Genomic DNA, 13752 nt, shown 5'->3' on the forward strand with positions numbered 1-13752 from the left:
GAAAAACGTTTTACATTGTGATCTGGCGTGCGCGCGCGCGCACACACACACACACACACACACATACACACACATGCATGTACACACACATCTAACAAATTAACCACCGCCAAAACAACACTTAACCTTGCTTAGGTAATGCACTCTGATATTTTCTAATCTGTTCCATTCCATTCCATTCCAGTAAAAAATTGTTGGTTGTAAGTCATTAAACTGATTTTAGGATTTGCTAATGAGCCACACCTCAGAGTTTGGAAACTACTGGTATAGATACTTTCTAAGCTTATCTCCAGTTAGGAAATTCCACAGCACAAGAGGGCTCCTGGGTGGGAGTGGGGCTGGGAACTTCAGTAAAGAGAGGGAGTTGACCCTTTTGCCTCATAAATACTCATTTTATTTTTAATTGGATCACGTTTCTACAACCTTTAGCAGAAATTTTTTGTCATTAAAGCATTTGGCAAATACCACATTAAGGCAAAGATTCACTGTGATCCATGGCATAAAGTTTAGTGTGAAATTAATTGGTGTGCCTGAAAAAGGCTTCCACAGTCACCTAAAACTGGAGAACTATAGACTCCTTATCCTCTTAGAGTCTCAGTGTATAATAAAAATTCCAAGAATTCTAACAAGAAATAAACTTGCTTATCTTTGAAACCTAGTGTTTTTCCAATCTTATTAATCAGTACTATTTTTTTCAAGGGACAGTTATCAAAACCTAATATAACATTAATGTTTTAAAGAACCTGGCTTGGAAAATATTCTTTTAAGGGACCTCTGGAACTTGTAAAATATTAAGAAAACCATGGATTCTTTTTACTGTTATAGAATGATTTCTCCCTTTACCCAAATATATAGTGATCTTTCTTGGTGAGAAAAGTAGAGTTTAGAACAAAAGACCAGAGAATTGAATAATGGTCAGGAAAAATCTTTAAACTCTTTTTTTGAGACAGAGTCTCTCTCTATCACCCAGGCTGGACTGCAGTGGCATGATCTCAGCTCACTGCAACCTCCACCTCCAGGGTTCAAGCCATTCTCCTGCCTCAGCCTCCTAAGCAGCTGGGATTACAGGCGAGTGCCACCACGCCCAGCTAATTTTTGTATTTTTAGTACAGATGGGGGTTTCACCAGGTTGGCCAGGCTGGTCTTGAACTCCTGACCTCAAGTGATCTGCCCACCTCAGCCTCCCAAAGTGATGGGATTACAGGTGTAAGCCACCACGCCCAGCAAATCTTTAAACTCTTCAAAAGAAAAGGACGATTTTCAGACTACTATGCCAACCAATGAATACTTTAATACTTTCTTAATCACAGACATATGAAGAGACTGACAATATACCTACCAATTATACATATATAACTATATATTAGTATATAATTTAAATAACTTAAATGATAATTTTATTGTAAATTATATACATATTTGAAGTCACACTATTAGAATTTCTCCTTTTTCTTGGTTTAAGTTGTAGAAGTCAATTAGGAGTAGCAGTGTACTAAAACTAGAAGTAAGGACAAGTTAGTGTCTATCAGTGGAGAAGGGTCATATTTCACAACGCTTTTCTCTTCTCATTTTCTCTTAGATCTAAGATAAAAGAAACAATTTCTTTAACCTGTAGAGATTGGGCCACCAGGAAGAAACAGTGAATTCTGTTTTTTAGTAAAAGGCTGCCTCTGTCTTCTGATAAACAACAGACAGCTGGTAATGTAATTTCCAAATAATTTCCAAAGGGGAGTGTGTGTGTGTGTGTGTGTGAGAGAGAGAGAGAGAGTGCACACACGTGCGAGACAGAGAGAGAGAGAGAATAAGATAAACAGAGACAGTAAGCATGTTTATGTTGGCGGGTGCAATTAGTAGTTCCTCCTTATTTTTCTTTTCTTTGTAATTTCTAAGCTTTAGGAGCCACTGTATTATTATTTATAGTAACCTGAAAGCACATTACTAAACATGTATCAACTCAGGCCTGTCTAAAAAAAAGTATCAATTCAAATTCATTTAATATGACCTTAGAGGAATATTTAAAACATATTTTTATTCATTGGTAGGGGGAAGCTGCTTTTATAGTAGCAAATACGTGACTTCAGAGATGTCCTGCTTCAAATATGGTGATTTTTTTTCTTTTTTAAATTTAGGGTCAGGGTCTTGCTCTGTCACACAGATTGGAGTGCGGGGGGGATTATGGATCACTGCAGCCTTGACCTCTTGGGCTCAAGTGATCCTCCTGCCTCAGTTTCCCAAAGAATTGGGATTATAGGCATGAGCCACACCATGCCTAGCTCAAATACGGTTTGGATGGCACACCCAATTTCTGGTGCAATTTTCTAGAGGTAAGTTTGGCAATACACTTGAAAAGGCTTACGAATGTAAACATTCTTTAACATAACAATTCCACCTTTAGGCATTTATCCTGTAGAAAGAATCTGAGATATTTGTAAAGGTATAAAAAGGATAGTAGCCATAATGCTCGATATAATAAAGATTGTGAAATAATCTTAATATTGAGCAATTTAGAATTGTGTTGGTAAATTTGGTACAGCCACAGAAGAGAGTATTAGCCAGTCATTAGAAAAATTACTCTGAAGAAGAATATTTAAACACATGAAAATATTGTAAAGATAGTTTTAAGGGAAAAAAGCAGGTCATAAAACTAGCATGTTTTTATCTGCGCATGGTTTAAAAGAAAAGAGAGAGGCCGGGCGTGGTGGCTCATGCCTGTAATCTCAACACTTTGGGAGGCCTCAGTGGGTGGATTACTTGAGGCCACAAGTTCGAGACCAGCCTGGCCAACATAGTGAAACCCCGTCTCTACTAAAAATACAAAAAATTAGCCAAGCGTGGTGGCGTATTCCTGTAATCCCAGCTACTCGGGAGGCTGAGTCATGAGAATCGCTAGAACCCAGGACGGGGGAGGTTGCAGTGAGCTGAGATTGCACTCTGTCTCAAAAAACAAATAAATTAAAAAATAAAAAAAAGATAGAACCTTGATACACACACACACACACACAACCACAAGAGAAATACAGAAAGTATATAAACCAAATTTCTGATAGTGATTATCTCTGAGTCATAGGATTATGGATACTTTTTCTTTTCTTGTTTGTACTGTGGGCTTTCCAAATTTTTCTTGATGTGTATAGAGTACCTTTGTAATTTTAAAAAGTACAATGTAAAGAAACAATCCATCCTTAGTCTCACCATCCTATTTCTTAAATATCCCTTAAACCAAGTTGGTATTTTCTTTATACCTGCAAGCAAAGCTTTTAAGCATATATTGATATTCCACATGGGCATCCAAGAGATTGATGACTTCCGGGGCTGGCTCCATTCAGGCAGGTAGATCAGTCTCTTTATGAATGCCTGTGTCTAACAGGCCTGATCTTTCTGGAAGTGGGCACTGATGTGATATGGTTTGAAAGGTGTGAGAATGCTCCCCTTGGCACCTCAAAGTTCCTTCCTCACAGCTCAGAGCTTATGGCCGATGTTCTACCACCTCAGGCTTACGGATTTTCACACTAATAAAATGCAAATAACCCAGGAGAAGAACACATTAAACTTTACCTATCACTTGGGTTAAATGAGTATATCATTTTCTGAAAATAGGTTTTAATGGGTAAGACATGGGAATTCAGAGGGGGAGTCAGGGAGAAGAAAATATGAATGAATATACCTGGTGTCTGAGGAGTAATTAATATTCATAATAGTATTATTTTTTATTTATGGTTTATGAGTCGCTTAGGAGTATGTTATCACATTTAATCTCAATTAAATCGAATAGAATGGCTGTCACCAAGGCAAGTTAAGTAGACCAGAGATTTGGAAAGATGCAGAAGACAAAATCTGCAGCCTTTATCATTTTTCTAGAGCCGTTCCTAAAAGCCACGATCCCACTCATTTAGATAAACTGCTTTAACTTATCCCTTTTTCTTGGCAACTCCAAAGCATTGTGAAACTGTGTCCAAATAACTAGACCACATGCGGATAATAAAGTTAGAGCCAGTCCAGAAAATAAGATACTTCTTCTTAATCTATTATCGATGTATGACAAAAACACAGGACCAACACCTTCCAGGAAATTTTGTTCAAAAAGACAACAGCCAACTGAAGACACACATGACAACATCTACTCAAATACTTTAAAGTATTTGTGAGCGTGAATCTTTTTATTAACCCGTGGAGAATGGAAAAGAAAGGAAATGATCAGAAAATGGCAATGAAAGAATATGGCAGAAGAATGGAGATCATACAGAATTACTTCCTCTCTATAAAATATATAAATTAAGTAAAATTACAGTGCGATGCTTAAAAACACAGACTCTGGAGCCAACTTCTTGAGTTTGAATCCTGGCTCCCTCATCTACTAGCTGTATGAATGTGTGCCTCAGTTTCTTCATCATTGAAATGGGTATAATAATGGTACCTACCTTAAGGGATTGCTATAAGGATTAAACTAGTTAAAATCTGTAACATTTCTAGGCACAAAGTAATTGCGTTAAAATGATGGATAAACCCTCATATATACTCATATATGACCACAAGGAAATACATCAGAATGCTAACAGATGTTAACTCCATGTGGTAAAGTATGGCTTTTTAAATACCAAAAAACTCAACACATATACTTTTATAATCAAATAAAAAGTGGTATAAATTAACATTAACCAGAGGAAAACAGGTGCTTGCCAATTTAATATGCAATACTGTATAAATAGGATTTTCTAATACTTAAACTTTCAGTTAACCAAGGTTATTTCTCTTAGTATTAATTATAAAAACATAATTAATAAAATAGCAAAACCAGTAAATAAAAAGAATGGCTAGAGGTCAAGAACAAAAGGAGAATACAAGGCTCACGAATGTAATCCCAGCACTTTCGGAGGCCAAGGCGAGTGGATCACTTGAGGTCAGAAGCTCGAGACCAGCCTGACCAACGTGGTGAAGCCTCGTCTCTACTAAAAAATACAAAAATTATCTGGGCCTGGTGGTGTACACCTGTAGTCCCAGCTACTCGGGAAGCTGAGGCAGGAGAATAGTTTGAACCCGGGAGGCGGAGGTTGCAGTGAGCCAAGATCACGCCACTGCACTCACAGCCTGGGTGACAGAATGAGGCTCCCTCTCAAAAAAAAAAAAAAAAGGATACAAACAGTTAGGGAAAGGAAATGCCCATAGGCTGAGGTTTCAACTTGGAGGCATAGTATTTATTTATTATTGATACATAATATTTTACATATTTATGAGGTAATGTGATATTTTACTGGCATAGAATGCATAATGATCAAGTCAGGGTATTTGAGGCATCCATTACTTTTAGTATTTGTCATTTGTCTATGTATTGGGAACAATTCAAGCCCTTTCTTCTTGGTACTTTGAAATATACAACACATTGTTGTTAACTACAGTCACTCTATTCTGCTGTCAAATGATATAACGTAGTCCTTCTATCTAACTGGATGTTTGTACCCATTAACCACCCTCTCTTTATCTCCCCCTCTACCCACACACCTTTCCCAGCCACTAGTATCTACCATTCTATTCTATGTTTATTATCAATTTTTTTAGCTCCCACAAGAGTAAGAACATGCGATTTTTGTCTTTCTGTGCCAGGGTTATTTCACTTAACATAATGACCTCCAGTTCCATCCATGTTGCTGTGAATGACATGGTTTCATTCTTGCAGTGTTTCATTGTGTACAGATACCACATATTCTTTATCCATTCATCTGTTGATATACACTTAGGTTGATTTCACATCTTTGCTGTTTTAAACAGTGCTGTGATAAGCATGCAAGTGCAGGTACCCTTTTGATATACTGATTTCTTAGCTTTGGGATGGATAACCAGTAGTGGGATTGCCAGATGGTAAGGTAGTTCTATTTACAGTTTCTTGAGAATCTTCATACTGTTACTAATTTACTGTTACATTTTCATCAACACTGTAAAAGAGTTCCCTTTCTTCACATTCTCACCAGAATCTGTTATTTTTTGTCTTTTGAATAATAGCCATTCTAATCGGGGTAAGACGATATATCATGTGGTCTTGATTTGCATTTCCCTGGTGATTAGTGATGTTGAGCATTTTTTCATATACCTGTTGGCCATTTGTATGCCTTCTTTTGAGAATTGCCACTCATTTCATAAGGCAGGGAGTATTTAATGAATTATTTAGAGATAAAGAATTATAGAGTCACAGTAACATATATTGAATGATCATATTATAATTACATGATATCAAAATTATTAGCTTTATGAACTGAACTGATAGGCAGAAATTAAAAACTCAAAAGTATGTTTTTGCTTCAGCAGCCCATATACTAACATTGGAATAATGATACAGAGAATACTAGCATGGCTCCTGAGCAAAGTGTTCCACATTTTTCAAAAAGACTCAAAAATATTAATACGGTTAACATTTGAGAATATATTGCAGGAAACAATTATGCATTAGCTGAAGACTGGACAAAATGATCCAATTGGCCTTCCTCTTCCTAACCTTCTCAACTTATCAACCAAGTTATATTTCAGGATGATTTATGCTTCTACTGCATCTGATAAAAGATTATTATAATTCAACTCTTAATTCTTTTGTTTTTTCAACTGTTAATTCTTATTAATCAAGATGCAATAAAATTAAGTGATAAAAGCTGAAAATGACTTACTGGAAAGAAAGTGCTGAGATGCTGGACCAAAGTCCCTGTGGGCTTCATGCAGCTGCCTGACTCGGTCCTCGACGGCCACCTGGGAGGAAAAGGAGAGAAATGATGTTCTCTCATTCTATATAATGAGGAACAATTAAAACAATGTATCCTTTCTGATAAGATACTTTGAGTCTCCAAGGCTGAGAACACTAAAGCAACATTTCATAACTCTAGTTTTAATATTCACTTACCGTATATAGTATTCCAGACTCGTTTTTATCAATCCAAGGCCAAACACAAAGGTTTTCCTCTCTCGACAATGTTAAAATGAGATTTTGTTTTTTTTTAACAGTCAACTCATTGGCAGCCACAAATGAACTACTGCTTCAATTAGTACCATAAAAAAATACAAATCTTTACTTTCACAAAAACATTAGGGAGGGTGACATTTGGTATAGGTGACTACAGAATCTCAGAAATGACATGTCTTGTCTTTAAGTCTTAGGCTATTGTTTTTGACAAATTTTTAAAGAAGCAATATTGATTAATAGATAATAAATCATTGAGTGATATTTAATTATTGATAATTATTAATTAACCAATGGTTGATTAATGTTTAATTACGGGCTGGGCACAGTGACTCATGCCTGTAATCCCAGCACTTTGGGAGGCCAAGTTGGCTGGATCACTTGAGGTCATAAGTTCGAGGCCAGCCTGGCCAACATGGTGAAACCCCATCTCTACTAGAAATACAAAAATTAGTTGGGTGTGCTGGCGCATGCCTGTAGTCTCAGCTCCTCGGGAGGCTGAGGCAGGAGGGAGGCTGCAGTGAGCAGAGATCACGCCACTGTACTCCAGGCTGGGTGACAGAGTGAAACTCCATCTCAAAAAAAAAAAAATATATTAAGTATCAAAGAAGTACAGGCAAGGCTTAAATTTGGGATAAAATAGGGTGGGTAGTAAGATAAAACTAATTTTCGGAATTCAGTTTTCAGTGGACTTGGAAATTATTAAGAAATATACCTTTAGGGGGCATGCAGTGAAAACTGCCATTCTTTTCTTCCTATTAGGTTTTTCTATAATATATTGACACAGTGTGCTGTCAACTTAGTGAGTTCTATTCTTGGTGGGGAAAAAAGGAATAATTTTACGGGTGACATGCTATACTTACTTATTTGGCATTTTGCCAATCCAATATAAGTGGTGGCTCCAGGCATCCTAGCTCTCTAACTCTGGATTTTGATTTAGTTGTGAACAGTCCATGCTAAACTAGGGGTTGATCAGAGCTTGCACAGAGCAATCAGAACTCAGGGGGTAGTTCCCGTGGTGTGCAGAATTCCCGAGAGGTAAAAATCGATGTTAATCTCATCAGAAAAGTGGCTCAGGTAGCCTGGCCTCAAACCAACTCTGGCCTTCCAATATCAATTAAGTGCCTAGTGTATATCCAGAACAATCTCATTTTTTCACTCTCTCCCTAGACTTGCCCATTTTTGCTTGGCCTAAATACGTGGATAACCAAGTGGGGTTCCCCTACAATGCAGGATTTACTTTATTTTATATACACAAAAGCATGAGGGACATATCAAACCTACCTTCCCAGCCTTATGACCCTGCACTCCCAAACTCTACCTGCTAAGCCCACCAAAACTACCTGCCTGTCCTGCACTATTCCATCCAATATAACTCTTGTGTGTGGCTTCTTCATGCTGCTCCTTCTCTCGGCAATGCTGTTACCCCACTTCTCTCCCAGATCAATGCTGTTAGTGTTTATATGTTTACTTCCTCATCTCCCAGGTTAGAATTAATGGTTTCCTCAGCATTCTAACAGTATATGGTTTATACCTGAAGCACTTCTATCATATAATTCATTTTAGTTATATGGACACGAGTGTGTCTTGCAATAGATTGGAAACTTCTTGATAGCAGGGACCATTTTTTGTTTACCTTTCTCTTCGAATGTCTCCAACCCTTTCTGCAGGAGGCACATAGTAAATGGTAGCAAATATTTGTTTAATGACTAGTTGACCAAACAAATGGATGAGTAAATGAGTAGATGTGGTACGTGTGTGTGTGTGTGTGTGTGTGAGTGTGAGAGAGAGAGAGAGAGAGAGAGAGAGAGAGAGAGAGAGAAGAGAAGAGAAGAGAAGAGATGCGGAACAAACAAGAATGCCTACTGACACTGACTGCACTGACTGCAGGTCTGTAATGGTTAATTCTATGTGTCAAGTTGACTGGACTATGGGGTGCCCAGGTAAACCACTATTTCTGGGTGTGTCTGTGAGGGTGTTTTGCAGACAAGATTAGCATTTGGTTCAGTGGATTCAGTAGATTGCCCATCCCAATGTGGGCGGGCATCATCCTGTCAGTTGAGGTCCTAAACAGAACAAAAAGGCATGTTCCTTTTTTCCCTGCAGGCCTGCTTGAGCTGGGATGTCAGTCTTCTCCTGCCCTTGCACTGGGATTTACATCATCAACTCCCCTGGTTCTCAGGCCTTCAGACTGAGACTGAAATGACACTACCAATTTTCCTGGCTCTCTAGCTTGCAGATAGCAGGTCATGGGACGTCTTAGTCTCCAACTGCATGAGATAATACTTAATTTTATATATTCACACACACATATACATACATATACACACACACACACACACATATACATACATACATACATACATATGTATATAGTTGCTTCTATTTCTCTGGAGAACCTTGACTAATCAATGTCCCTGGGTAAATTATTCTTAACTTTCCTTATCAGTAAAATGTGGAAAATAATATAACTTATAGGGTTTTGTGGGAATTAAATAAGATGATACATGTAAAGCATTTAGCCTAGTTTCTGCCACGTGGTAATTGCTCAATAAATGTTACCAGCTACTGTTCTTGCTACTATTATGGTTAATAAAAGGAGAGGAATAGGCCAGGCGTGGTGACTCACACCTGTAATCCCAGCACTTTGGGAGGCCGAGGCAGGTGGATCACTTGAGGTCAGGAGTTCGAGACCGGTCTGGCCAACATGATGAAACGCAGTCTCTACTAAAAATACAAAAATTAGCTTGGTGTGGTGGTGGGCATCTGTAATCCCAGCTACTCGGGAAGCTGAGGCAGGAGAATCACTTGAATCTGAGAGGTGGAGGTTGCAGTGCGCCGAGATCGTGTCACTACACTCCAGCCTAGGTAACAGAACAAGACTCCATCTCAAAAAAAAAAAAAAAAAAAAAAAAAAGCAAAAAAGGAGAGCAATAGACTATAATGTGCAGGGCACCACATACAATACAAAAATGGCTAATATTTATTAAGCAATATGTGCATGACAATATGAATTATGTTATCTTCACAGTAACTCTGCAATAGGAGTTAATATTATTCCCCCCCACTTCATTGACATAAAAACTGAGGCATGAGAGGTTAAAAAAAAAAACTTGTCTAAGCTTCAGTAGTTAGTAAATTGGCAGAGCTAGGATTCAAACTCATTCAGTCTGGGTCTTGCTCTTAACTGCTATCCTGAAGATTAAAGTTGAAAAAAATATTTTATAAATATTTAATAAGTAATTGGCTTTTTAATTTCTTTATTTTCAATCAGTTTATTGAATGCAGACCAATTCTAGTGTGCATATCGATGAAACTTCAGTTGTTCAACGTATTTTATGGCCCAATGCAAGGTCAATTCCTGGTCTTGAAGAATGTGATACCATAAGATTATAGAGAAAGGTTGTGGGAAAACGCATGCAAATAAATGTTGGGCATATGTCATTATTTCTAAATTTAGAATGGGTCATTTCATGAATAAATCAATCTAGAGATAAATGTGAGTGTTTGGGGGTAGAGAGGAGAAGATGAAGATGCCATATGGGAGTGGACACTGATCAGAAATCTTTTCACATACTGAGAAAGAAATCCCAAGGGGAAGATGTAGATGGTAAAGGAATATGACTGTGCCATAGGCCACTTTCTCTAGTAAGAATGTTAGCTTCATAGGGACTGAGCCGATGCAGCATCAAAGTTCATTCTAGACTCCCAATCTCTGAAGAATTTTGCCTTCTTATACAAGGAGCGCTCCAGTGGTAGTTTCCAGTGTACATTCAATATTGTCAAGATTTTAAAATGAGATCAAAGTGAATTTCCATCTTCATAACTCAAACTTAAGAGAAGGTATGACAGCGAGAAGAATTAAGCATAAAATATTTCTTTCCACAAATTATCATTGGAGAAAGGTTTTGTGTGGATTGAATGCACAACTGGCTAAATAAAGAAACAAATTTATGAATGAGAAAAACTTGAAAGCAACCAAAGTCCTCGAAAGCTTTAGCTTGGGACTTAGGAACAAAGCACTTTATTCTGTGAGCAATCATGCAAGGAAATGAAATTTGATAATCTATTAAACGAGAGCCTCCCTGCATTAGATCTTTCTAACTGGCTGTATTTTAAATCAATATACTGTGGTATATGCAAAACAGGAAGCAAAAGCCAGAAATGATATACCTGTGTCTTATGTTCTGGCACAATCAGTTCTTTCCTTGGTGGTTTATTCACTTTATAAGTATTTGTTAATATTGAAAGAGATAGGCAAAAAACAAATGCTATAGTCCCTGATCTCTGCAAGTGTAAAGGTTTGGAGGTAAGAAGTAGTGACAAGCTGAAGAAAGGCTTGGGGCTGCAGAACAGTGGTATTGAGGACGACAGTGAGATACAATTAGTTAGTCGTGTTGAAAGCAGATGATGCAAAGCAAGGCGTCGCAGACTCTGAGGCTCAAGATTTACCCTGCAGGCAAAGAGAACCACTGAAAATTTCTGTGACACGACTCACTATTTTAGAGGAAAGTTAGGGTTTGGGAAGATCAGTATGGTGTAAAACAGATTCGAAAGGGCACCTGAGACTGAGATCAGAAAGAGGCTGTTGCAACTTACTAGACTTGGGTTGATATGCATTAGAATTAAGGCTGTATTGTATTCAATGTAAAAGAAGGTACATATGAGAAGGTATTTTGAAAGGAGGAAGAACTATCCAATTTGGTGTTGGAGATTAATATCTGAAGAAGCAAATAAACTCTTGGATTTCGAGTAAGGAAGACTGGGAGAATGAAGATATTGCTGATGGCAATATGAAAATCAGAAAAGGAAGAAATAGCATATGTATGTATGAATTCATTTGGAATATAATGAATTTGTCCTAACAGTGAAACATTTAACTGGAGATGTCATGTATAGCCAGTTAGAGATGAACAATTTGTCTCAGCAATTAAAGAAAGGAAAGGGAAGTGAGACTAAAAGGGGTAAGAGTGAGCTTTGGAAGGTGAGCCAAGAAAGAAGAGATAAAGGAGTTTAAATAGAATGATTTAAACAGCCAGGAGGAACCCAATCTCTTCTGAATTAATAGGGCATGTCTCTGTTTCCTTTTATAAAAGTAATACAAATATAACATCTTTTTGGAAGCATACATCCTGTTTCAACTATTAGATCATAGATCACGAAAGCTTAGAACTGGAAGAAACCTTGATTGATACACGAGGGTCTATTCTTCAGAACTATCCCAGATGGGCAGAAAACTGCCATCTGGTCCATGAGAACTCATAATCTAGGTTGCAGCAATTCTTCAGTAAAAGCATGTCAAGAAAAAAAGGTCCTTTTTTATATGTTCCATGAGGACAGGGACACATCTTTCCCTGCTAAATCCTCAGTGAGTAGCACAGTACCTGGCATATAATAGGTGCTAAATTAATATTAGTTGAATGAATTAATGTACTGTTTATTCACGGATCTTTACTATAACAACTATATTTTGAATGAATAATTTCTTTTTCAAGATCCCTGACACAAGCTTTTGAAAAACTTCCCTCCCTCCCTTCTTCCTTTCCTTCTTTTCTTCCTTCCTCCTTTTCTTCCTTTCTTCCATTTTTGATGATGAAAGTAAAAAAAGAAAAGAAGAAAACCATTTAGATTCAATTTTGCCTATAATACTAGATTTAAAAATGTAAAATGGCAATTTATAAAACAACCCTAAAGTCCAAATCTCCTCCACATTTGTTTTACTCTAGTTTTTAAATAATCATATTTAAGATTTGAGAGTTATGAGGGCTATATATTATTCTCCTTGGTCTTCTCATTTCAGATGAGTTCTGTAGACAGTATACTGTTTGCAGAGACCTTCCTTTCTTAGCTTCAGTAAGAAATATCACTACATTCATTCAAAAGATATTGACTAGAATGTAAGTTTATTGTCCACAAAGACAGAGATCTTATCTGTCTTGTTAAGAATTTATCACAATGCCTAGTACATAGAAGATGATCAAGAAATACCGAATGGATGAATGAATGAAAGGCTTTTTGAGTTCCTCTTATTTGTTAGGCACTGAGATAAGTATGAATACGGTAGACTTGAAAGTGTAATTCTGGGTATAATGAATGAGCACCAAATCATCCAACTAAATTATGATATGACACACACTCTTAATTCCAAGCTGTGACTGTTTCCCAAAGCTCAGTCCATTCCTCTGTGTATTGTGAAAGATAAGCTTTATTTCATTTTTTCTTCAAGATTGCTTTTAAATAAGCCAAAAGAATAAAAGAAAGAAAGAAAAAGGACCGATAACAACATCATGGCTCTTAGAAATGATTTCAAATAAATTTATCTAAATGTAAATGTTGGTTCTTTAACTTTGTTTTAGGTTCTCAAGGGCTTCCACTTTGTCTTTTGACTTTTCTGTTAATTACTCTACTTTGAGTTTTATCTTCACTAGAAGTTTAGGAGAGACAGGCATTACCTCCCCATGTGGAAATACATTGCTAGGCAATGTGGTTTCTTCCTAGTGTCCAAGCTACATCTTACTGATTACTACATACATAAATCATGTTTACTCCAGTCTAGAGAAAATATGTAACTAGGAACGTATGTTTTGATTTTCTGGTTCTCAGTTTGTCTAGACCCTTGATAAATATCCATGGGAATGCAAGAAACAGACATGACACTTATACAAATGAGCCTATTAAAACAAAAACAAAAGCAAAAGACAGAAACTCTTGTGCTGTGATGCTAGTAAATAAACCACACATATGCACACAAATGACTCTCCAGTCTATTCATGAGTTTTCGTCCTGAAGTTTTTCAGTTTGTACAGTTTCTGTGT

General features: G+C 37.1%; 1 protein-coding gene across 13 annotated transcripts in view; it reads right to left on the reverse strand.

Moving 5' to 3' along the window:
* Positions 1 to 13752, reverse strand: part of DMD (dystrophin) — a 2091067-nt gene that overhangs the window by 226058 nt on the left and 1851257 nt on the right. For all 13 annotated transcript variants that reach the window (XM_055376532.2, XM_055376533.2, XM_055376528.2 and 10 more), the window contains one exon: positions 6651 to 6729. In XM_055376532.2, the coding sequence (XP_055232507.1) occupies positions 6651 to 6729 (79 nt within the window). The remainder of the gene's footprint in view (positions 1 to 6650; positions 6730 to 13752) is intronic.

This window comes from Gorilla gorilla, chromosome X, assembly GCF_029281585.2.
Source record: "Gorilla gorilla gorilla isolate KB3781 chromosome X, NHGRI_mGorGor1-v2.1_pri, whole genome shotgun sequence".
Classification (NCBI taxonomy): domain Eukaryota; kingdom Metazoa; phylum Chordata; class Mammalia; order Primates; family Hominidae; genus Gorilla; species Gorilla gorilla.